Source organism: Pyrgilauda ruficollis, unplaced genomic scaffold, assembly GCF_017590135.1.
Source record: "Pyrgilauda ruficollis isolate IOZ18807 unplaced genomic scaffold, ASM1759013v1 scaffold79, whole genome shotgun sequence".
NCBI lineage: Eukaryota > Metazoa > Chordata > Aves > Passeriformes > Passeridae > Pyrgilauda > Pyrgilauda ruficollis.
The window spans coordinates 3,900,634-3,924,810 of record NW_024529821.1 but is presented as its reverse complement, the minus strand read 5'-3'; the positions used below and the strand labels follow the sequence as shown (position 1 = coordinate 3,924,810).

The 24,177-nt window shown below is 41.3% G+C and overlaps 2 protein-coding genes across 4 annotated transcripts in view; one reads left to right on the top strand and one right to left on the bottom strand.

Annotated features, from left to right (window-relative positions):
- Positions 1-1,187: 1,187 nt before the first annotated feature.
- SEPTIN2 (septin 2) lies at positions 1,188-21,066 on the bottom strand. Of its 2 annotated transcripts, none has more exons than XM_041487070.1 (13): positions 21,010-21,066; positions 17,763-17,795; positions 16,534-16,654; positions 13,276-13,362; positions 12,290-12,413; positions 8,545-8,679; positions 8,186-8,303; positions 6,816-6,917; positions 6,378-6,523; positions 5,652-5,735; positions 3,838-3,895; positions 2,454-2,566; positions 1,188-2,047 (listed from the first exon to the last, which is right to left on the bottom strand). In XM_041487070.1, exons 2-12 carry the CDS (start codon positions 17,769-17,771, stop codon positions 2,462-2,464), a joined length of 1,089 nt encoding a protein of 362 aa, XP_041343004.1. In that variant the 5' UTR covers positions 17,772-17,795; positions 21,010-21,066; the 3' UTR covers positions 1,188-2,047; positions 2,454-2,461. The 2 variants fall into 2 exon arrangements, with proteins under 2 accessions (XP_041343004.1, XP_041343003.1); XM_041487069.1 differs by lacking the exon at positions 21,010-21,066 and adding an exon at positions 20,136-20,262.
- Positions 20,299-24,177, top strand: part of LOC121364091 (high density lipoprotein binding protein) — a 38,730-nt gene continuing 34,851 nt past the window's right edge. The window contains exon 1 of one of the 2 annotated variants that reach the window (XM_041487064.1): positions 20,299-20,419. The gene's annotated coding sequence lies outside the window, so the exon portion shown is untranslated. Of the gene's footprint in view, positions 20,420-23,295; positions 23,315-24,177 lie in introns of those variants that run through there. The other variant, XM_041487068.1, reaches the window with a different exon arrangement.

Genomic DNA, 24,177 nt, shown 5'->3' with positions numbered 1-24,177 from the left:
TAAATATTCCAAAGAAATAATTTCACAGATGGTGACCAAACAGCACTAAACAAATGGACAATGTGCTCTTGTTCCCATGTTAAAAATAGAGGAAAAAAACCTATCAACCCAATATACACAGTGAGAGTGACAAGTACAACCAGGCCCCTGTGCAGACATTTTACATTTCACAGTTTTTCTTCAAGTACAGGCTCATGGTAATAGAAATAAATAAGGTGTTGTGGAGTGCTCTCTGACAGTGCTGCTACATTACTTTGGTCCTACAACTTCTTTTGAAAAAGCAATTCAAGAATTTAGAAGCACATATTTTTCCATCCAAGTTTTATATGTAGAGATTTGACAAAATGGGATTTAACTCTTCCGTGCATACAAAAAGGTTCTCATTTTCACTTTTGTCAAGGTTAGAGAAGGTCAAATGAGTCATGTCAAACTTTGATAGCAATTACTTTGGAAGAGAGAGCTACAGTTCCCCAGCAAAGGCTGCAATGCAGGGTTTTACTTCACATTTTTAGAAAGATTCAAACATAGAACAGTAGTTTCAGGCAGGTAGAAAATTCAGTTGATTAATAGCTTTATATTTAATCTAGCCACTGAAGCACCACTGGAATTATACATTAGCTGTAGAAATTCTATTATTTTTTTCACAGGAACATTAACAAAATTATAAAAGTCACAGCTGCACCTGAGCTCAAAGAGCCAAAAGAAGTTGCAATTCTATCTATTTGTTTATTAGCTGCTCAGATAAGGATGTTTTGGGATAGATCAGATGAAGATATCTGATTGTTGGCTTTATCAGGAGCAGCAAACAACCCAGGATGTGTCACTGCTTGCCCTGTCAGCCACCACCTGGGCAGTTGTGTTGATTATTTGCTGCAAATACAACACGAGGCATGATCTGCAGCACAAGCCCAGCCAAGCTAAAAAGTCTCCTTTGCTACCAGGATTGAGAAAGTGACCCTGGCCTGATAAAAGAAAACAGAGTCTCTCCTGAAGTAATACTGCTGACTCCATCCTGGAGCAAGAACTTAAAATACAGTTTGCATTGATCCTGTCAGGAACAGGTCACTTTTAAAAAGAGAAGTGTGCTAATATATATTTTTACTACATGTAACAGTTTTCAATGCCCTAAAAATAGTATGAAAATACTTATTAGTATTAGTACTTATTATAGTATGAATACTTATTAGGAATCTTCTTCTCCTTTGGATATAGGAAACACCCATGCATAGAAAAACTACTCTTTGGAGTTTACCTCATTCAACAATAAAATCAGCCTTATTCAAGTTTACTTGGCTACAATAATGCTAGAAAATAGCAGGAGTGATTTGTGATGGCCTACAAGAAACTATTCAAAATTAGCTGCAATAGAGTAAGAGATTTTAGGAAAACAATAACCCTCAAGGTTAAATCTAGAAGAAATAATGCCTGTCATGTAACATACAGTGTGCCTCTCCCAGAGGCATTTAATCTTCTTTCTTTTGCTAAGACACAAGGCATGCTTGAATTTTCATTTGATATTTTGCAGAGGCCAAGGAAATCCTCTGCTGTGAGCAGAGACAAAGGGCTGCTGGTCTCACACACACATGTAAACACTGCAATATTTATAAAATTAACCTTGCAGGGGTGCAGCCTTAGTGAGGTGACTCTTACCTGGCACTGAACAAGGTATCACTGACAGCTGTTTATTTCTAAATGGAATACAAAGTTAAAAGCAAGGAGCTAATAAGGTACATTAAAAAAGTATTATTATCTACTGCTTATCAGGCTAGAAAACGTTCAATGACTATTTTGTATCCCTAATAGGAAATTTAAAATAACCTCAAGAAAAGAAGAACTAAAGAAAATGAAAGTCAAATGTGTATAATATATAAAAATACCAAATGACTACATGTTATGAAATACATCTCACAAGATGTTACCACAAAACAGTCCCACTTTAAACTCCACAGCAAGCTCCAGATCACATGGAAGCAAGAGGCATCCTTTTGTCCTCCACCACTGCAATCCAGCTCCAAAAGGTCTCCTGTGAGTCAGGGGATAAAATCATCTAAAAACAAGACAGGAAAATACCATTTCAGATCAGCAGTATTCTCACATTAAGAAACCTGAAAGAACTGCACACATTTTATAAGTCACAAGTAAACAATTACTTCATAATGAGATTAAGAAACCCAGTTAAACTATTTCAAAGACCTCTTCCATAATTCTTACCAGGATATATTGTATTGACTTTCTGGGAAATTTTCATATGTATAGACACACACCACCACACTGTTTAGTTTGACTCCAAGCCATCTAACTTTGCAAACAGCAGTTAATCCTTCTAAATTAAAATTCAGACTGAAACCTATGGAAACCCATCTCATTAGCATTTTTCCAAAACTTCTTAATACCAAGCACATTAGAGAGCAGCTAAAGGAGAAGCCCTTTAAGTGGCTATTTCAGCATCTTACCCAAGACTTTACACATGGTGCCCATGAACTGCACTGCTGTCACCTTCTCCACTTTGCATCTGCATCTGCATCTGTGCCTGCATTCTTGCAATCATCTCCTGCATGCGACGGAGCTGGAAAAGCAGCACAGAAGAATTTTGTAGCCCAATCTCACCTCAGAATATAACTCTTCACTGTCACCACTCTAATACTTATTTTATTAAAGAGGGTTCACCTATCTGCATTTTCTTTATCTGACAGGTAATGTACTCAGGTTATGGCACCTTATTTTATTGCTCTTCATCACTGAAGAGGCTGGCATTTACTGACTGAAATAAACAGATTTATTATTGTAGTGTGGGATGGGATTTTTAAGCATCCCAAAGTGGAAGTCTCTGAAGTTACATGCACAAAAATTATGGTTCTGAAGTACTGAACAAGCATTTACACTTCCTAAAGTTTATCAGGAAAAAAAAGCAGCACGGTTATGTCCCTCCAAACTACTCCTGTATCTGTCATCCCCTCCAAAAAATTTGTCAGGATTATTCCCCAACTCCCTTGCAAGGGATGACTAGGTGGAAGCAAGTATTACAGGCAAACCATCCAGTGAGACACAAGCATGAATAAACTTGGCTGAAGCTCAGTTTTAGAGTATTGCATTTTAGAGTAACAGACTATGTTAGAAGTAGCTTTTTAAATTGCAATCAACCATCTATTAATCCAAATAACCATGACTTCTTGCTTGTGTAGTAGATTCCCATTTGTCCTGCTATCTCTGATCACATTAGTCCCTTTCCCTTCTGTCATCTACTTCTCAACAAGGCTGTTAATCTCATCTACCCTAGCACAGGACCTGCTACAGGTCTCCACTTCAGCCTTTCTGCCCACATTTTACTTTTCATTGCACTTTTTCTAGTCTTGCCTATCTATAACCTTTATAGGTTAGAGGAACAGGAAAAGCAGCACTAGATCTATGCATTATGGATTTGTCACAGTGGCAGAATGAGAATTTCAGTTTAATTTTTTATTTCTGACCATTTTTGCCATCATTCTCTTTTGCTGCAGAGCTGAACTGACTGTGTCCCAATCTGCAGCTGCTAACTGCAGAACCATTACTCCCATGAGGATGGCTCTCCTTGCCCACACAGTGTGTGTTACATCCATTGCTGATCACTACAGTGGAATCATGTTTTACCACATTCCACTTGCTCCAAAAAATCCCTATCCTGAGTCTCTTCTCACCTCTTCTCATTCTGTTCTCTTAGTGAACCTTAAATAACTTTATATTGGCATATAACTGGTTTTCCTTTATGAATTACCAAGATCATATAAATATTTGCTCTAAAGTAGCAACAGAAGAACAAAAACTCCCCCATTACAAGAATATAAAGTTCTGTCATCTTACTTCTGCTTCCTTCTCAAGCAGAATCTGGTCTTTATTCACTTCTTCATCTTCTATTTTCCTAAAATAATATTAATATTGTCAGAAACATAAAATCATTAAGGTTGGAAAAGCCTTCTAAGATTGCTGAGTCCAAGCATTAACCCACCATTGTGTTCACCACTGCACCACATCCCCCAGTGCCACATCCACAAACAGTTTGAACACCTCCAGGGATGGCAGCTCCACCACTGCCTTGGGCAGTGGCCAAACACCTTTTCTGTGAAGAAATTTCTCCCTTTATCAATCTAAACCTCCCTGGTGCAACCTGGGGCCATGTCCTGTTATTGCATTACTTGTTACTTGGGAGAAGTGACTGCCTCCCAGCTGGCTTTATTCAGGATTTCCTACCACTTTGCTAATAGCTTTCTCCTTCTCCATGCCACAACAGGGAAGATCTATTAATGGAGCTAATCAAGCAAGTGCCATCAAACATGCAAAGCAAACAAACTGGTGTTTGTTAAAAAGCTAACAGAGAAATACCTTGTAAAAAATCCTGTGTAAATAAAAATAATTAAATTATTGTAAATAAATACATTGTAAAAAAATATGCTGTGCCCCAAAACCTCTGGGATCATTAGTGAGTACAGCCAACAAACACCTATTGTCAAGCACTCCTGGTAGCAGAAGTGCAAGCTTGAAATAAATTCACATGAAATTTACCCCCACTTATAGTAAACCTAACTATGTTCTAGTACCATTTCAGAAATGTGAAGCAAGGGCCATGGTATATGGGCCACTTAACTAGAAAATGTACAAAAACATGTTCTAGTTTCACATACCAAACTTAACAGCAACTTGAAATCCTCTAAAAATGGGATGATCTTAGGCCACATTACCTCTAAAGTCTTAATACACACCCATTGGATAAGAGGTGCCAGAACTTGGGAAGTTTGGGGACTTTTACCTTGAATTTTAGAAAGCAGGATTTAAAATCAGGAGACAAGAGCATTTTATCTTGCCTGTAGGCCAATGCTACACGCAGAAAACTCTAAAAGGAAAACTCCTTTTGCTAAAAACTGACCAGGCATGTTACAAAATGTCTGTTAACAGCTTGATGGGGAAACTTTTGCGAAAGGCCCCAAAGCCCCCAAAATGCGCAATTCGGAACCCTCTAGTGGCTGTAAGAAGGGACGCAGCTGAAACATCGAAACCAGGAAATGCTTTTTCCCACAAGAACTCCCCAGCTCATCTTTACAGACCCTGCTATTGTATTTAAAAATGGGGTGGATTGCCCAGTTCTCTTTCCAGGAAAGCTGTGCCCTATCCAACCCAGCTCAAAACTGGGCTAACAGTCATTACCCTGTGACTGCTACTGTTTATGTATGTCATGTTTAATAAAGCATTGCAAAAAAATTTGATCACCTCTTTTTAAAGGCCCCATTCAAATATTCTGGTTGTTAATTCTGAAAAAAACTCATACTCTTTTTAAGATATCAGCTCTGATCTAATTTGCAGGTTTTATTAAGACAACATTTATCATAGACATCTGTCCTACTTAGTACCTTCAACGTTCCAACCCAACGGTGTTTAAGCCTCAGACCAAAGCACAGATCTATTCCCACAATTCCCTAATTCCACCACCATCACTTCAGATTTACCAAATATTTTTTGTTACACTCTTTGTAAGCTGGTCAACAGAACTTGATGCTGACTGAAGCTACAGAGCTGCCCTTGGTCTAACAAATCCTAAGCAATGCAATGGTAGGTGAGACACAGAGAGAGCAAAATGCAAATTCAGAAGAGGAGAAAGCAGCATGTAACCATGAGATGACAACCTGTTGCCTCGTTTGAGCCTCTCGGAGCGGAAGTTCTCATAGTGAAGATCCTGGGTCACCTCCTGAAGGTCTTGCATATGGGTGCTGGAGGAAGCAAAGTAATTAAAAGATAAAACATCCTTGTGTCACATCAGTTTGCTTAAGCAGCTCTCGCATTCAGCACTGTCTTGGATCAATGTGCTCAGCGTGCACACCCACTTAGCATACTAATTTAAAACTAATTTCAGTTAAATTGGTGCAATAAAGGACACAGAGAGGCCACCTCAGCCCTGAGACTGCCCTGACAGAAGCTGTACTCCTGGGCGAGGTCTCTGAGCAGGTGAAACAGAGTAGCAAAGACCAGGAAAAAAAACAACCAGGGGGCTTTTCAAGTCTGCTCCCTCGCAGGTATATCTACTTATAGGCACATTGAAATAAGCAGATCCTGTTTTATGTTCCAGGGCATCTGAGCAGCAATACACTACATTGAACAAATGAATCAGACAAATAATTATTTTCACAGAATCACTCAGAGATCACTTAAGATCTCAGAGAACCCGTGGGTCCTGTGTAGTCCAAGCCCTGACTAGGCCTACCTCAGCTAGGTCAAGGCTGCCCATGGCCTTCTCCACACAAATTCTGAATGTGTCCAGGGATTACACCACTGCTGCAAACCCTCAATGCAGTGCTTGATTATCTTGGTGATTGTTTTCTAAACTATCATTGAATTGGAATTTTCTAACTTACATTAACATGGTCCTCAGCTTCAGGAAGTCATTATGCTCTGGATTCTCCACTTCAACTACACCCCAAGGGTAGAGCCGACCTCTGACTTTTTTACCTTTTGCTTCAATGAGTTGATTGGACCCCACTACACAAAATGGAATGCTGGCCTGAAAGTCAAAAGTGCAAAAGTTACTTATAATGGACCAGGACAAACAACTCAAAGAACAACCCTTGTTCTACTCAGCACTGCATATTATGGTAAGAAGTTTATAATTACTTTAAACTAAAGGTGTAAAATAAATAAAAGTAACTGCTGCCACCATGTTCCAAGCTAGGGAAACCTGAGCAGAGACACAGTGACTCACTCCAGGTTACACTGCAGGTTACACTGCTTGTTCCGAGCAGTTTGAAAAAATACAATATATTATCTATGTATATAACCTATTAAACCAGCCACACCTTCAGGAGTCTGGTCTGCTCTTTAAAATCTTCATCCTCATCTGATTCAGCATCAGGCAGGTGATAAATCTTGATGCCATGCTCTTCTATTTCATCCAGAATCTGAGATAAGCAATAAAAGAAATTTATATAATGTACATGGAGAATCAGTACTTTTAAATCTTAACATAAAATTACTTAATACACAGTCTCTTAAGAAATCTGGATTTATCTTATTGATCCAAATTGCTCAACAAGGATTTAGTTTTAAATACTGTATTTCCTCATTACTACTTGCCATGGACTTTCATACAAACAAGAGTGTTCACAAAACCACCATCCTTTGTGGAAACTGTGCTTTGTTAAACCTTTGCAATTTTTTTTTCTAACAATTAAAGTGTTGACTCAGAAGTCATACTTGCTTTCTACAGCTTAACCTCCCTGCTCTTACCTCTGAATTACTGCTTGGGGCGGGTAGGGGTGGGAGTGTTTGAAAAATGGAGATATAGACACTACAAATACTTTTTTCTTCATGATTGCCAGTAATGGTATCTGCACCAGGAACCCATCTACCACAGACCTCAAATTTTGCTCTTTATAAAAGAATAATCTTTATTTCTGCAGAATTCTAGCACTCTAAACATACCTAGTATAGTATATATAAAGTCTCTATTTTTATTCCAGATTGGGTAAGATAGCTATAAGGATTTTCAGAATAACTGACAAAAATCATAAAGTTTTCTATGCAAGAGCTAAGACTGGAGCATGCCTTTGACAAGTTAATTCTAATACTTCTTTCTAAACTTCATAGCTGTTATTAGCTCATGATGGTTTGTTGAATCCCACCTCCTCCCAGCAAATACAGCACCAAGTCCTGCATGACTGGATGTGTTAAGAGGTCTTGCCTCTGGAGGACAGAACTGGAATGCTTTAGAAGGAGTGATATAGGGGAAGAAAAACAACCTCACAACCAGAAATATCTCTGAAAATCCCATTTTTGAACCACCAGAATTCTGACAGGGTAAAAAACCCAAATATACATATGTATATTATATATGCAGATACTATCTCTGCTTTGGGACTGATTAAACAGGTAACAGAGCAATTACCATCAGCAAATGTATTTAAATATTTTTCCAAAGTTTCAAAATTCACTCAATCTAATTGTAAATGTAGCTAGACTGCCATTTTGCAAACAACATTCTAAGGACAATTTCTCAGTTAAATACATAAAATATTTTATAGGATATCAAACTACATATTAAGTGATGCTACACTGTGCATGAGATTATATTTTCCTCAGCTAGGACAGAGCAAGGTTAATGACAATGCCCCTCTCTTCAGCCACAACCAAAGCACAACACATTTCTGCAAGCCAGAAAAACACTCACCCTTTTCTTTAGTCTCTCTCGCTCCTTCAGAGAAAGCGTATCAGCTTTTGCAATCACTGGTACAATATTTACTTTGTTGTGTATGGCCTTCATAAACTCAACATCCAGAGGCTTAAGGCTAAAATTAAAATATGGAAAATTTTTATTTACTTTTACTCTAAATTACCAGTTCATTTTCATTCCAACATAAATATCTCTCTTTACACAGAGAGATACAGCCAATTAATGTCAGCAGTTACAACAGTTGCTTAAGTAAAGGCAACCTGATTCTGAAAATTTAAGTCACCAGGCACAAACCCTCCAAAACAAACTCTCTAAAATAAAATAATGAAAAAAAAAAAAGACAGAGAAACACCTACCCATGACCAAATGGTGAAATGAAATAGAAACAGCAATGAACTCGATTATCTATGATATGCCTTCTGTTCAATCCACTCTCATCATGCAGGTATCGCTCAAACTGCTCATCAATGTAAGAGATTATGGTCTTGAAACTGTAAAACAAACACAGATTTGAGGAATCACCAAATGGTCCACAACTTTAGGACTCTTTCAAAGGCAATATCAAACCACTAAGACACCCTGCTGGTGCACCAATCTTTTGTTGGTCAAAAATTCATTTAATGATTCTATAGAACAGGGAAAATAGAAATGCACATTGTAAAATTTTATTGGAATTCTAGAATAACAAGCTACTATATGTATATAAAGATAAAATATACATAACCCAACCTCAGTTCTACAACAAATTTCTCTTGGGTTAGTGTTTCTATCTTGATTAACATTAATCACACATTTTCAAGATATTTTAAGGTTCTTGTTGCAAACTGATTTAAAATCATGAATGGTTTGCATTGGAAGGGACCTTTAAAGATCACCTATTTCCAAGCTACTCTCATGGGCAGTGACACCTTCCATTACTCCAGGGTACTCTTGAATACTTTCAGGGATGAGGCAGCCACAGCTTCTCTGGGCAACTGTGCCAGAGGCCTCAACACCATCACTGGAAAAAAGTCTCTGCTACATCCAACCTAAATCTACTTTCAGTTTCAAACCATTGTCCCTTGCTCTGCTACTACAGGTCCTGGTATTAAGTCTCTTTCCATGTTTCCTGTGAGCCCCTTCGATATATTTCAAGGTCTCAGGAAGGTCTCCCTGGATCTTCTCTTTTTCAGATGGAATCCCAACTCTCCCAGCCTCTCCTTACTGCCGTTCTAGCCCTTGGATCATTTTCGTGGTCCTCCTCTGCACCTGCCCCAACAGGTCCATGTCTGCCATGTGTGAGAGCCCCAGAGCTGCATGCAGGTCTCACAGGAGCACAGGAATGGGGCAGAACTCTCTCCCTCACCCTGCTGGCCACACTGTTTTTGTTGCAGCCTGGGATACTAATGGCTTTCAGGGACTGCCTGCTCATATCCAACTTTTTGTCCACTAGTGTCCTGGTGCTGGCCCGGCTCTACAGGAGGGGGCAGCTCCAGAGAGGAGCAACTTATTGCAGTGTGCTGAGCCCTGGCTTTTATTTCCTGGACACTGCTCATCACTAGAGAGCACCCTCAGGAGAGGAGGAAAGCAGAGCAACAGGCACCATGGCCATTCCAACTGCAGCTGAACCACTGCCACAACCTGTGCCACCAACAGCTGCCCCTACACTCAAGAAATCCAAGACCAAATCAGTTTGCTTAGTGAAGCAGGATGAAAGGATGTGAAAGGATGAAGAGGAAGCAGGGCCCTCACAGCAGGAGGAAGAGGCAGGGCCAGAGATAATCACCCAACTGCTATCCTTGATGAGATGCAAGATACGTGAAAAGATTTCAGCTGCCATTTGGGGGAGACCCTGGCTGCTCTGGTACCAGGACATGGTGGCCCACCACATGGAAGCGGATCACAGGGAAGCCAAGCAACTGGGATCCCTGTCCTGGGATGTGGGCATTGACAAGGGGATTGGGAAGAGGACAGAAACTCTCAGCTCTGGTGGTGACTTCTGTCAAGCATGAGGGAAAGGTATTCTCTCAAGGATGATCTAATGGTGTGACCAGGCAGGTGGAAGGCCTTGGAAGAAGGTATCCAGTACCGGAGAGAATTAGCTGTGCTGGAGGCAATCTATAGGGGTCCAAATAACCATCAGTCCCCTGTAGATCCAGATGAGGTGCACTGTACACAATCCACGTGGCAGAAGTTTGTACAGAGCACACCACTGTTGTATGTCAACTCATTGGCATTGTTGTCAGTGAAAGAAGGAGAGCAAACAGTGCTTCAGGTGACCCAACCCTGGCAACATGAATATAATTTTTTTTCTTCCCTACCAACCTGCACCTCAGCAAGGATGTCCAAGATAAGGAACAGATTTGAAAAATTCTAGCAAACTAGAGAGGAAATGTTCCATACTCCACCAGTATGGGCCACTCTCTGCTGCTGGCAGCAAACACCCCCATCCTCAAGAGACAGGATGTGCACCACGTGGTAACCTGTGGTTTTACCTGCATGACCACAGAAAAGACACGAGGAAGTGGGATGGAAAACCCACCACTGCCTCAGCAGCAGGGGTGCAGGAGTTGAGAGGAAGTACAACCACCACAGGAAATTCTTCAAGCATAAATGCAGCTGCAGCTTCCAGTGGGCATATCCTCAGAAAGAACAGAAGGGCTGATGTTACTCCTGAAGTGTAAGGCTTCAGAACACTTGCAGTAAATCGATGGCATCATCATGTGGGGAAACACAGCACAGGAAGTTTTTGAGCAAGGGGAGAAGACAATCCAAATCTTCCTGAAGGTTGGTTTTGTCATAAAACAAAGTAAGGTCAAGAGACTTGCCCAGGAAATCCATTTTTTAGGATAAAATGGCAAAATAGGCATCATCAGACTCCAATGGATGTGGTCAACAAGAGAGCAGCTCTGTCCCCAGTGACCAGCAGGAATGAAGCTCAGGCTTTCCCAGGTGCTGTGGGATTTTGAAAGGTGCATCTTCCAGCCAGCTTCCAGTGGAAATGTTCTCAGAGAGAACAGAAGGGATGATATTACTTCTGAAGTGTAAGGCTTCAGAACACTTGCAGTAAATTGATGAAAAAGATCATCATGTGGGGAAACGGCACAGGAAGTTTTTGAACAAGGGGAGAAGACAATCCAAATCTTCCTGAAGGTTGGTTTTGCCATAAAACAAAGTAAGGTCAACGGACTTGCCCAGGAAATCCATTTTTTAGGATAAAATGGCAAAATAGGCATCATCAGACTCCAATGGATGTGGTCAACAAGAGAGCAGCTCTGTCCCCAGTGACCAGCAGGAATGAAGCTCAGGCTTTCCCAGGTGCTGTGGGATTTTGAAAGGTGCATCTTCCAGAGTACAGTCAGATTGTAAGGCCTCTCCATCACGTGACCCAGAAGAAGAATGATTTTAAGTGGAGTCCTGAACAACAACAAGCTTTTCAACAAATGAAACAGGAGATTGCTCATGCAGTAGCCCTTGGGCTCACCAGGACAGGACGTGTGGTCTTGAAGGTAAATTTCACTTTTTTGGGAAATTTAATTTCCAAAATTATGGGGAAAGGCAGAGGTTGCCTTGAGGTTCAGGGGTTTGAGAGATGTGGGAAAAGAGATTACCATTGAAAACTGATTGCTATTGATGTCAAGATTACTTCTCAGTATTTACTATAATGTAAATTTGTAAAAAAACCATAACAACCTAACAAACAGAATCTAAGACGATGAAAAGCACTTAAAAATTAGGCACAGAGAATGCTCAAGCGAATGTGGACAAGATCAAGGGGTGGATTTTTGCTTGCACTGAAGAGTAAGTGATTTACTTTCCTAGAGTATTATTGAGACTCAAGGTCTCTGTTCACTTAAAGATCTTTCAAGCAAAATGGAAGTTAACAAAGAAAGAAAAAGCATCACAAAACTCATTTCAAGTTGTGTCGAAGTTATTGATGCCTCTTCACATGTATTGAAATTAATTCATAACCGAAATTAAACTTCCTCAAAATTAGAAAACAAAAAATCCCACCTCAAATTCAGCATTTCACAGACACACAGCACACTTCCACCCTCCAGGAGAGAGAAGAAATCTGTCAGTCTCCATAGACAGATCAAGAGATGCTCTCTGTGCACGTACCAGTCTCGGCAGTTGATGGCATCCCCATATCCCGGGGTATCCACCACCGTCAGCCGCAGCTTCACGCCCCTCTCTTCAATTTCCACTGTTGAGGCTTCAATCTGCACAGTGCGCTCAATCTTATCTGAAAGACAACAAATCCATCTTGCAGAATCCAGTCTCTAAGACCATGGCATTCTGAGATAAACTCCAAAGATTAATTGGAAGATAAACCAGCATAAATATTATTCTATTGATTGCATTCTAAGGCCTGATAACAAAAAGACTCAATACATAAATTCCTTCAGTGTTATTAGAGGACTGTATAGATTTCATACTTTTCTTAAAAATAATTTGGAAATTAAGGCAAAAGGGATTGAGACAAAACATAGGCAGTGGGAGAACAATACAAAATTATATGTAATGGATTTTTTTCTTAAGGCTGGAAGTTATAAGTAATCATCAGCTAACATGATAAAACCATTAAAGCAAGTCATTCAACAGGTAGCAAAAAGAGAAAGATTACATATTTTATTTTATTACAATATTCACTTTTGCTGGATTATTGCATACCTTGAATAACATAACAAAAATAGGACAAGGAAATGAAGAATAGGAAGTTCTCATTCACTAAATATCAATCTATAGCAAATGAATTAAGGTGAAAGCAGGTATAAACAATTCGTATGTTTACAATTGCAACAGATTAAAAACTAAATAAATTCTCTGATTGTTTTAGTTGATTGTTTATCTTACTGTGACACAAAGACTGTCTTTAAGCAAAAGAAGGGATCACATTTCTAGGTGTTAATATGAATACACCCAAGGACTAAAAAACAAAGACCCGATAGACGTCCTGGGTGCAGAGGAAAATGGTTTTATCAAACAGCTCAGGTGTCAGGAAATACATTAGAAACTACTGGAGCTAGAAATCACTGCTGGCTGCTACCAAAATTCACAGATAAAAGCATTCAACTCCAAAAACCATTGAACAAAGATGTATTTACCAGCAGCTCCTGGGATTATCCTTTCTGGGTAGAGATCTGTCAGGAAGAGGCTGTTTATTAATGTAGATTTTCCTAATCCAGATTCACCTGTGATTCAATATAAAGATAATTTCAACATATTTACATAAATAATTTCAAGAGTATCTGACAGTATTATCTGACTACAGATTTTTTTATATTTCTTTCAAAGTAAGAATTTACAAATTCTAATTTTGGATTAGCCAAGTTTACACAAAAAGGTTGAAAAACAATTTTTACATCTTGCCTTTGTAATGCACTTTCCCAGATCTTTCACTGATGATCTGCAATTAATGCTGCTAGTCAAGTGGAGTTGTGACCCATTTAGACTTAAGATTTTCCATTTCATGTCTCCTGATTTTTTAAGACAAGCTTTTCTGTTATCACTCCAGAATGTGAAATATCATACCCAGTGAGAAGCTATATCCTGTCAAGGCTTTATCATCAATTTAAACACTGAAAAATGCATTGCTGAACTTCTGTACAGCCAGGCAACATAAAGTGGGATTTATTTCTGTTTTTATGCCAATATGGCAAACAAGAACTCAAAGCAAGAGGAATATGGCCACTGAACAATTTTGTTATACTGATGAACTTGGGGATTACCAAATTCTACCATAAGTATTTTTGTTCTAGAGATACTGATGGCCATGAGGAAAGGTTAGACTCATTAAAGATCAAGATTTTAATCAGAGCAAATTTTTATAGCATAAAAAAGATCAGCAACTTGAAATGGCTCAGTACTTAAGTTCACTGACTAGACCTTTTTCTAGGATTTTAGTTTTATTTCAGATGGTGATAGGATTAAATTTTAAAATAAATGTCAGAGAATTATGGGCCACAGGTTGTCTGAGTAACACAGCAATACGAATCTGACAAAAACATCTGAACAACAGAAAAAAAGGATAGAAGTAGCTTTAAAGTGAAGATTTTAGTAGGAGCTGCCACTTTTTAATGCCTTACAGAATGCAGCTTTCAAGATCAGATTGTGGCAGTGCAGCCTGCACCAGTGAAGGTGACATGCACCCAGAGTAACTCAACAGTCACATGGGATCATTTCAGCAAAACCAGAGAAGGATTTCATCCAGACATTCCACTGTCTCAGTATGGGTAAATATTACACATAAACCAAATCAGTTTTCATGTCACTGTCAATGATTATATTGGCTGCAGTAGTTTAGTGACTCTTAAGTGAAATAACTATTTAGATGAAGTCATAGCTTAATAATGAGAATGAACATAAAAATAAACACAAGTGACTGGGATTTCTTTGGGAGCAACACAGCCAAGCAGCCAAATTCTTACAAACTCCAGCTCATACTTTTAGATACCACAGCAAACAATAACAGGGGAAAAAAACATAACCAAAAGCTGTGTAAAAAAGCAAAATCATTCATTAGGATTCTGCCAGCACAGGCAGCTTTTAAAGTATTGTCCTGCTCAGAAATGAAGAAGGATGGCAACTTAATGAAAAATGATAGCTCAAAACAGGCACTGTGACACAGCCCACAAGAGAGCATACTTAAACTCCATGCATATTTGAAGAGAAAGCATTCACATTCCAAACTGTTGAAATAATCAACAATTTAAAGCACAGTTTATTTTATCTTACATCAGCTGCCTCCCTCTGCTTGTGTATCTTAAAATACCTCTCCAAATTTTCAATGAAATTATTTTTTTTCCAAGTCCTCTTCCTTTAGTTTTCATTTATCCCTTAAAATACTGTCAGGCAACAACAGTAAAGTTCCACTTCACTCCAACATGGGTGGATTAATTATCTTTCTGTTACTATTACACCATATCATTTCCCCTCTATTTCTATTTTACAAGAGACTAGAAACAACTGTTGGTCTGTATAATTTTACATTGCTTTCTTCCAGAACTGTTTTACGTGGCACTGTTTGCAATTAGAATTCAAAGAGATCTGGAAGTTTAGTTTAGCTACAGCAGAGAAAGCAGGTCTTTCCTTTCTCAAAACTGTTCACACTTCTAAGATCACTGAACAGTAAATTCTGAAGAGTTACAGATAGCATAATTTGAAGCAGCTACTCATAGTTTGGTTTTACTCTTAGATTTTATGAGATATCCTTTATGGTATCATCCAAACCAAATCCAATGAAATGTACAGTAAAAAACTACAATAAAATTCTAGAAAGGCAAAGATAAAGGCAAACTCTGTACAACACTGCAGAACAAAATACAGAAGTAGGACAAAACTAGTGCTAGGGCTGTCATTTGGCAAAACTAATGAAAGGCTTGAGGAGAGACTCTCCCTGTAACTACTGAAATCCAAAACCATTAAGAAGTTAAACACCTCCTATCATGCACTATCTCACCTCTCCTGCTCATTCCCACTGTGATCTCTCTTAGGCAAATCTAGCACACAAATGGGATTTATTTCTTGTGGTGCCAAGTAATGAAGAGCCTAATTCTATTAGGGTACTTTTTGTGAAAGCCTATTTAAAAGCAAGAATTACAGAGTTCAAACACCAAAACTCACAAGCTATGGCTCACAAACAGAGAGACAGAGAAGACACCCAAGCTTGATTTGGGAGTCTATTTAATTTGCAAGAATAGCAACCCATTTCTTGCAGGATCAAGGTATTTCTGCAGACATCAGATTTTTCTTTCTGTTCTAGATACCAACATAGACTGCCAATGAATTGTCAAATATAATAACACTTTAGATTACAACTGCTAACATAAAATCATGATCAAAGTAAAAAGTAACAGCTCATGTTAAAACCAACTGGTCCAATTCTTTCTCACTCTTTTACAAGAGTATTTGGAAGGGTTAAAAAGACTAGAGTTCAGATTGTTTTGAACTAAAGAAGCATAAACAACATTTTAAATAGAATGGTCTCCTTAATACTAGTCTCTTAATCAAAACACACAAGTGAATTAAGACTTTATTCAAATGCAAAACCAGTTTTAAACTACATTTTAAATGGAGTGTTGGAATCCTGTAGGACAGGGGAGAAGGAAGGAAGGAATGATTGCTGCAGTGCACAATAAAATTTCTTCACCCACAAACTTATTAATGTATTCAAGCATGGTTTGTAATGTGGTAAACAACTGCTGCAAGAATCAACAAAATATAAAAGAAACCTAAATGCAAGAGTAAAGGAAATTTTCTGATGCAAGCTGAAGCCTTAGAATAGTGCAAGTAACATTTGATTTAACTTCAAACTCCCTGGGAGTAAGTACTAATTGTAGAAAAACTATAAAATGCTTCCTTACCAACCACCATCAGAGTAAATTCAAACCCCTTTTTCACAGACTTTCGGTGAACCTGATTGGGAAGGTTTGCAAACCCAACATAGCCAGGAGTTTCTGGATTGGTAAATTGAGCAGGCTGTTGCTAAAAATGAAATTAAAAAAGATAAGAAAATAATAAGCAACCAGTCAGGACTTAGTAGTTTGCATAACTGCTTTCCTCAATTAACTCAAAAGGTTTGAAGCTATGTGACAGAGAGGAAACTACTCCTAAGTTCCTGCTACTCAGCAGTTTCACAAAGAAGTGCAGAACAACTACACTGACCTACAGCTTATAAAACAAAGCTTTACTTGTTCAGCTATCCAGCCAAGATCACCTTAAGTAAAACAGAAACAAAATCACAAATAATTATTTATCAAAGTATGACAAAGTATGAATTGTGGGCACTAATCACTTTTTGAACAGTCTTCACACACAGTTAAAATAAAATAGTTTTCTATGGACTTGAATAAAAAGATGACCATTCCTGATGCATTTTTAGCACATCCAAAGGAAAACCCTGAGCAATTTGTGAAGTGAAAGCCACCTGCTGGAAGTGCTCTTCAGAGAGCTCTCCTCAAGAGTGGGGAAGGGGAATTTAGACAACAGTGTTTAGAATGCTCACTGCTACAGTTCTGGCAGAGAAATCCTTACATCTCTTAGTTCCCTCTTCAAACACATTACTCAAGCACCCTTTATCACTCATTTCTCTCCAGTAAACCAACATGGATGTTTTACGCATCATATCAAATGCTGGGGGCCAAGAATTAGATGAATCCCAGCATGACAATAATATTTTAGGATACAATATTTTAAATGAAGAACTTTATTGGAAAACCAGTTGATTCTATTAGTAAAGAAAGAAATTAAATCTAAACCACCATTTTTTTTAAATGATGCCTGCTCAAAACAAAATTGCAGAAAGGAAGTTTCAATGAAGATGCACCAGGGAGCTTTTATACAACTCTGACCAAAATTACATCCTTCCAAGAGTATTAGTTAACTGCAGAGATTTATACTTGCATGAAACTACTTTAATCTATGTCTTACATCCCTCATCTTTCAATACTGTGTCTCCCATAGAGAGTAAATTTCAAATACCCTTTACCATCAAACAGATGAAAGTTGCATAATTTGTCATTGAAGATTAATATTTAAAACCAAAAAATGTATTTCCCATTGTTACACTGGAAGACAGAAATATTATTCTTACCTTGGACATTTTTAGGGAAGGACAGGAAAAAATCTGAAAAAATAATAATTTTATCAGCTTATTAAAAATTGTATGAGGAAAAAACTCACCCACAAACCAGTGCAATAGCTGCTGTTACACACTAAATTGGAAAAGGAGCATCCCTGACCGGATGGCCAGACTCTGAAACAGTGTCAGCTTCTCCACAGAGCACAAGTATTTGACTCTTCTGTACTAACAAGGGGCAGAATTTTCAGCTACCATTGCTCCTATAAACGCAGTCAGACAAGAAATTCAAGCAACATGAATGTGGGTTGAAGGCACCAGATGTGTGACAAACCATTCTGAAGCCTTCAAAGTCCACATCCTTTCTGGAAATAACCAAACACCTTGCTAAAAGACACCTTGCTCTTTACAGGAAACAGTTTCTTCAAAGCCAAAAAAACCACCTAACTCATGTATTATTTTTCTTTTCAAGCCTCTCTCTTCTCAACATTTCCAGGCTTGAGTGCTTGAGCATTTCCCTGCTTGCTTTCCATCCATGTTTGAGTGTTTTGTAAAGAGCTCACAGCTTCAAAATGAAACTTTTTTCTCTTCCTCTTTTCTCTAGATGCTTGCAAACTCAGCCATTCTATGTTCTGTTTACCAATATGAAATTTTGTAGCTGCATGTGAAATATAAAACAGACAGGTACAAAAAATTTTTTAAAGATTTCTTATCTAATGCTGCAAAAAAGTCTCTTAACAAAGACACACCAACCACTAACTTGCATGATTTCAGGAGATCGTGTGATTTACTGTGGCAACATAAAAATGTCAGGATATGCTGTCTCTGCAAGTGATAAAAAACTCAATTCCCCTTTCCAGTCCCTCCCCTGGCTCACCCTCTTACCACAAGGTATCTGTTCCCACTCCCAAAGCCCTCAGCCACCTCTTACCTAGCTCACTTGCACTTTGTTTCCATGGATTTGAATTATCACTACCTGATTCTTTACATCTTCCAAGCAGATTTTGTCAGCAAGTTCAGCTTCGTGTGAAGTTACACCAAACTGCTCCAGTTTGCAGCTCCCTTCAGTCTGTTCCTCCCAGCAAAGAGACATCTTGGAATCAAAACAAACTGCCCAGCGCTAGACAGCAGAAGCCCAACTTTTTGTGTCAGGCACAAGGCAAAGTTGTTTCAATGTGGGGATGATTTCCAGAATTTTCTTCTCAAAGACACCATATAGGTGTATGTTTACACGATTTTAACCTCATTTGAGTTAGATGGGAGTTACAGACTGAAGATGTCAAACACTGAAGCAATCTGGTGTCCTTTCTCACGAATCCGAAATTGCTGAGAAAAATCTGGCGCCCTGGTTACTGACACGAAATAAAAACTGGATAACATGGCTCTAAAGTGAAATTGCAAGATAAAAAAAATCTAGTATCTGCAACATCTGTATTTCAGTCCATAAAACAGTCTGTGACCTATGATGTATTCAGCTTGTGAAGAACTTATCCGTGAGCCTTTGATCATGTAAGATTGCTCTGATAGCAACTCTTCCTTCCAAGAGTGTTTCCTGCCCAGTGATGTCATTGATTCCTGCTCAAGCATTCTCCATGAGAGGTTTTCAATGCCAAACAAAACTAGATCCTGCCGGAACACAGAGGAACATTCTTTTAATTTGTGAGACTTGTCTGTCACCCAACTACTTCTCAGAGGCGGGCTAAGAGCAGAGGAAAGTTTCTCACAGGGAAACGAAGCAGGGACAGAGTTATGCAGACGACTACAGCTACAATATATTTTAACAATCAAGCACAAAAACCTTCCACGAATGATCTTTCCCACAGCGTTCCGGTCAGGTCTGAGCGCTCCCACACAGGCACACCCGAACCCGAAGGCCAAGGCCCCGTCCGACCGCAAACCCGAGCCCAGGGCATCGCACGGGGGGCTTAGGGCTGAGGTCGGGGTTCGGGGCTCAGGGTTCGGGTGCCTCGAAGCAGCCCAGACTTTCCTCGGGAGCCGGTCGGTCACGTCCCTCACCCTCCGGTCTCAACAGCGCGGCCGGAGTTTTCTAGGAGAGCATGCTGAGAAGGGACTGCCCCGCACGCTGTGGGAGGGGCCCCCGCCCGGGGGTCCCATGGCGGCCCATGCAGCACCAGGTCCCGCGCTGGGAGGGGGCCAGGGCGCCTCAGCTCCCCGGCAGCGCCCGCAGCGCTCATCGTCCCGCTCCCTCCTCACCATCATCACCCTACCGCAACCAAACCCCTCAGGTTCGGGGGTCCGAAACCCGTGGCGAAAAAGGACAGAGCCCTTCCCAGCGCTCCTGCCCTCCGGCTCCCCTCACGCCCGGTCCCTCCGCCGCCGCGCACAGGGACCCCGCGCTCGCGGGGCCGGGCGGGGCGGGCCCCTCACCTCAGCGCAGCGATGCTCGCGCCTCCCTCAGCCGCCGGCCCCGAGCTCCGCTCCCGCGCGCGCACAGCCGGGGGAGGGGGCGGGGCCGCCCCGCCCCAGTCTCCGCCCCCGGGTGGAGCAGGGCCCCGCGCGCACGCGCCCGCCCCATCCCCATAGCAACCCGCTGGGACGGGGCGGGGCCGCCCGCATGTTGTAGGTCACGCACATCCCCTCTGCTGTACCAAGATGGCGGCCGGGCCGTCGGCCTCGTACCCAGCATAGGCTTCGCTGCGGGCCGACTAGAGGTAATGCCGGGCCCGGCGCGGGAGGGCGGGGGCGGGAGCGCCTCAGGTGAGCGGGGGGAAGGCGCGGGCTGGACGCCGCGACCCGGCGCCTTCCGTCGCCTGCAGCAAGATGGCGGCAGCGGCGAGAAGGGCGGCGGGCGGGATGTGCAGCGAGCGCCCGGCCCCGCTCTATGGTCGCGGCCGCTGCCATTGGCGCAGCGCGGGCCACGTGCCGCCGGCGCACCCCGCACCGAGCCGGGGCGCGGGGCCGCCCCGGGGCCCCGCTCTGCCGGCCGAGGTCCCGCCGCGCCGGCCGCGCCGCCTTGGCGGCGGGGAGCGCTGCGGGGCCAGCCGGGAGCAGACAAAAGCCATGAGTCATGTCCCGCTTCCTTCCCCTGCGGCGCATCGGCCGGGGCTGGGCCGCGCCGCCGCTGAGGGGATGCGGCTGAGGAAGCGGTCGCTCTCCCCCCGCCTTCGGCTGCTGGAGGGTCCTGCCCTGTGTCCCCGGGCCCGGACTGCTGCGGGCTCTCCAAGTGCAGCAGTCTCCATTCCCGCTGGTCCCGAAGGCTGAGGCTGCCCTGGGCCGTGCTGGGGGAGGGTTCTGGCCTCACCTGTGACACTGCAGGTAGCGTCAGCCGCCTCTGAGCATGATACCAGGGGAAATTCAGCCTCTGCTGACCTGCTCTCTGTGCCTGCAGTGTGGTTTTATTTCGGGTTATTTATAGACCAGGATGATCCAGCAATCCAGCAGCCCTGAAGAGGGTTAAGCACGGGGTACTGATGGTTCTTGAGCTATAGCTGAAATGGCACATAAGTAGCATTTCTCATGATGGCTTTCCCCAAACAGTAGGGGAGGTTTCATGACTGGCAAGAATAATTTCTTCCACTGAAGAAATTCCACAAAAAGCAAGAGAGGAGATTGTGCTGTGAATGTTGGTAATACAGAGATCAGTTAACTTGTAAGATGAGGCAAGGGCTTTGAATTCACCAAGTTTAGAATTTGAAACATTCTCAGTTCTGTGCCTGTGATGTTAAGATTACTGACATTCAAGGTATTTGAAAGAGTAATTTCTTGTCTTACCTTGTTGTGTAATGGCAGAGAAAAATCTGCACACTCATATGTGCTGCATTGCTTTATCACATCTTTTCTGTTCAGTAAGGTCAGTGAAGAATCTGCCTGGTAATTTAGTCTCCATTTTTCCTGCTGGTTCTATTCTGACAACTGTCTTCAGTTAGAAGACAACAGATAGAAGATTTGTGTTGGTTTTTTTTTTTTTTTTTTTTCCCAAACCTGACTTGGAAGTGGTGTTTCATGTATTGTTTCATAGGTGGGTTGGGCATCTCTCTCCGTGGTAAAGGAACATATATCGGAGGCAAAGCAGGAAAGGAAGCAATAATCTGATGTGTGGCTGTGTATCTGCTAAAGCTCTGTCTCTCTAACCCTTTGTCTGTTTAGATTCAAGATGTTAAAAAAAACTAGTCTTCCTATTTGTACATGGATTTTCATAAAGCATGGCCCAAATCACAGGCAGAGCCATCTACGACAAAAACACACAACTTTTTACATAAAGATCCACATTATAGTTTTACAGGGATCAGAATGACAGGCACAGGAAGAGTTCTCACTAGATATGAAACAGTAACTGGTGGTATGTGACTGCAGGGTGGCAGAGGCAGTGTCACCAGCCAGCCTGAGCTTTGCCACTGCTGCAAAGTAAGTCCAGATCATTCTCAAAGGACAGTTTTCCAAGTAGCTTCTATAAGAAACAGTTAAAGATTGCTCCAGGTTTGTTATATGTAGCTCATTCTGGTGATACAGCTGATAGTGTGATACACACTCCTGTCTCCTCGTTTGTTGTGAGTTAAACTAATTTTTTCTGTTGGCTTCTTTTTCATCTCTCCCCTAGTTTTGCCTGATAGGGTAAAAAAATTGACATATCTTCTTATGATTTTGAAGGTCATTATGGTCCCTACTTTTTCATTAGTCTCACTTACCTAGACTGGGATGATGAGGGAGGTTTCCCCTTGAACTAGAATTGGATCATAATGTTGTTGTTGGTTGTTGCAGAGCGTAATGGTAACAATAGTAACTTGATTTTGGTAGGTTAAGGGTGGTTATTCTTAGTCAAGTAGCTGGTCTTTTTCCATTTAACATTAAGCTGCCTCTGAAGATAGTATGGTCTGTTAGAAGAGAGCTTTGTAACCTTGGGCTTTCCATAGCTGTTATCTGAGTGGGAGCCATCCCAGACAAGGCAAACTGTGCAGTTTGCACCTTTTTGAAGAAAATTGGGATGTTTCACTGGTTACAGTATTTCAGGTGTTACTGCCTGTTCCAAAGCATACTGTTCTCTTTGTATATAGAAGCTTGTTAAGCTGGTACAAATGCACTTAGGATTGTGCTGCTGTGAAAATTTGGGTAATTCCTTCAATCACTACTCCAGTCTGATGGTCAGAGTAGTCAGCAGTGGCACTGGGACCAGTTCAGAATGTTCAAACATTCTGAATGCAGGTGTGTGGTTAGAATCACAGGATCATTTAGGATGGAAAAGACCTCCAACATCATCAATTCCAACCCTTCACCCAGCACTGCTGTGTTCACCACTGACCCATTCCCACATCCACACATCTCCAGCACTCCAGGGATGGTGACTGATGGGTAGCCTGTGCTTCTCCCCAATATCCAATCTAAGCCTTCCCTTATGAATGAATGGTTCACTTACCATAACTGGGAGGGTTTTGTTAATTTCAGTGGTGGGTTTCTGTAGAGTATCATATATATGTGAAAATGTTTCTCTTTGAACAAAAGTCACTCAACAATGGTTTTATTTTGTATTCAAGAATTCTACAGAAGGAAATCCTCAGGCCTGTATTGTGCAGAGCTTATAAAATAAACCTCAGAGTGAAATAATGAGACTGGTAAGTGTTCCCATGGGTATTTTGAACCTTTAGGGAAATGCTGTTACAGTCTTGACAAAGATATACAGAGTAGGGGTGGCTTCACCATCCCTGGAAATGTTTAAGGCCAGGTTGGACAGGACTTGGAGCAGCCTGGCCTAGTGGAAGGTTTCCTTCCATGACACGGGGTGGAATTGGATGGTGGTTAAGGTCCCTTCCAACCCAAACCAGTCTGTGATTCTGGGATTCTGTGTACCACTGAAGAAACTGCAAGAGGGTTTTTAAAGCAGGCTGAGAAAGGGGTGTTCACCAGGAGGTAATAAGTTTGACTTGTCCAGGAGCATGGTGCTGAGAGGCCCAGGGCCTGCAGAGCTTCTGCAGCATGTGTCTGTGCAGAAATACAGTGCTGCTATATTAAAATATGAGAAAAGATAAAGAAGAGACAGGAAAATAAAACCCAGTTGCAGGATTAAGTCTCTGTTCCTCTTCCTAATACCCTGCCTTTGAAAGCAGGATGCTGTTGTGTAGCTTGTTGGGCTTTGCTCGTGTTTTTTTATTTTACTTACTGTTTTTTCTAGGCTTTTGGTCTAGAAGCTATTCCTGCAGGGTCTGTGGTGTTGATTGTGGCCTGTGAGATTGCATTTGGAGTGGAAGGGAGAGCCCTGGTCAGTAGGGCCTCTTGGGAAAGGGATTACAGATGACTTAGAACACATGGAGGTGTTCTCTGGCCTCCAGGTGTTCATGCTAGACTGGTGATTAAGTCAAGGATCTAGGGCTTCTTTCAAGAGCTCTTTCCATTTTAGATATTCTTAGGTTTAGAAGAACAATTTTGGGTTACTAGCTTATCCTGCATGTGGAATTAGACCTGAGAGATTTGTATTTAT

Excerpts from the sequence above, each read along its gene's own strand:
- SEPTIN2 (XM_041487070.1), bottom strand. Across the intron at positions 6,524-6,815 it reads AGCAGACCAGACTCCTGAAG|GCCAGCATTCCATTTTGTGT; the intron begins GTGTGGCTGGTT and ends TTTGACTTTCAG. Across the intron at positions 3,896-5,651 it reads AGGCTCAAACGAGGCAACAG|GAAAATAGAAGATGAAGAAG; the intron begins GTTGTCATCTCA and ends ATATTATTTTAG.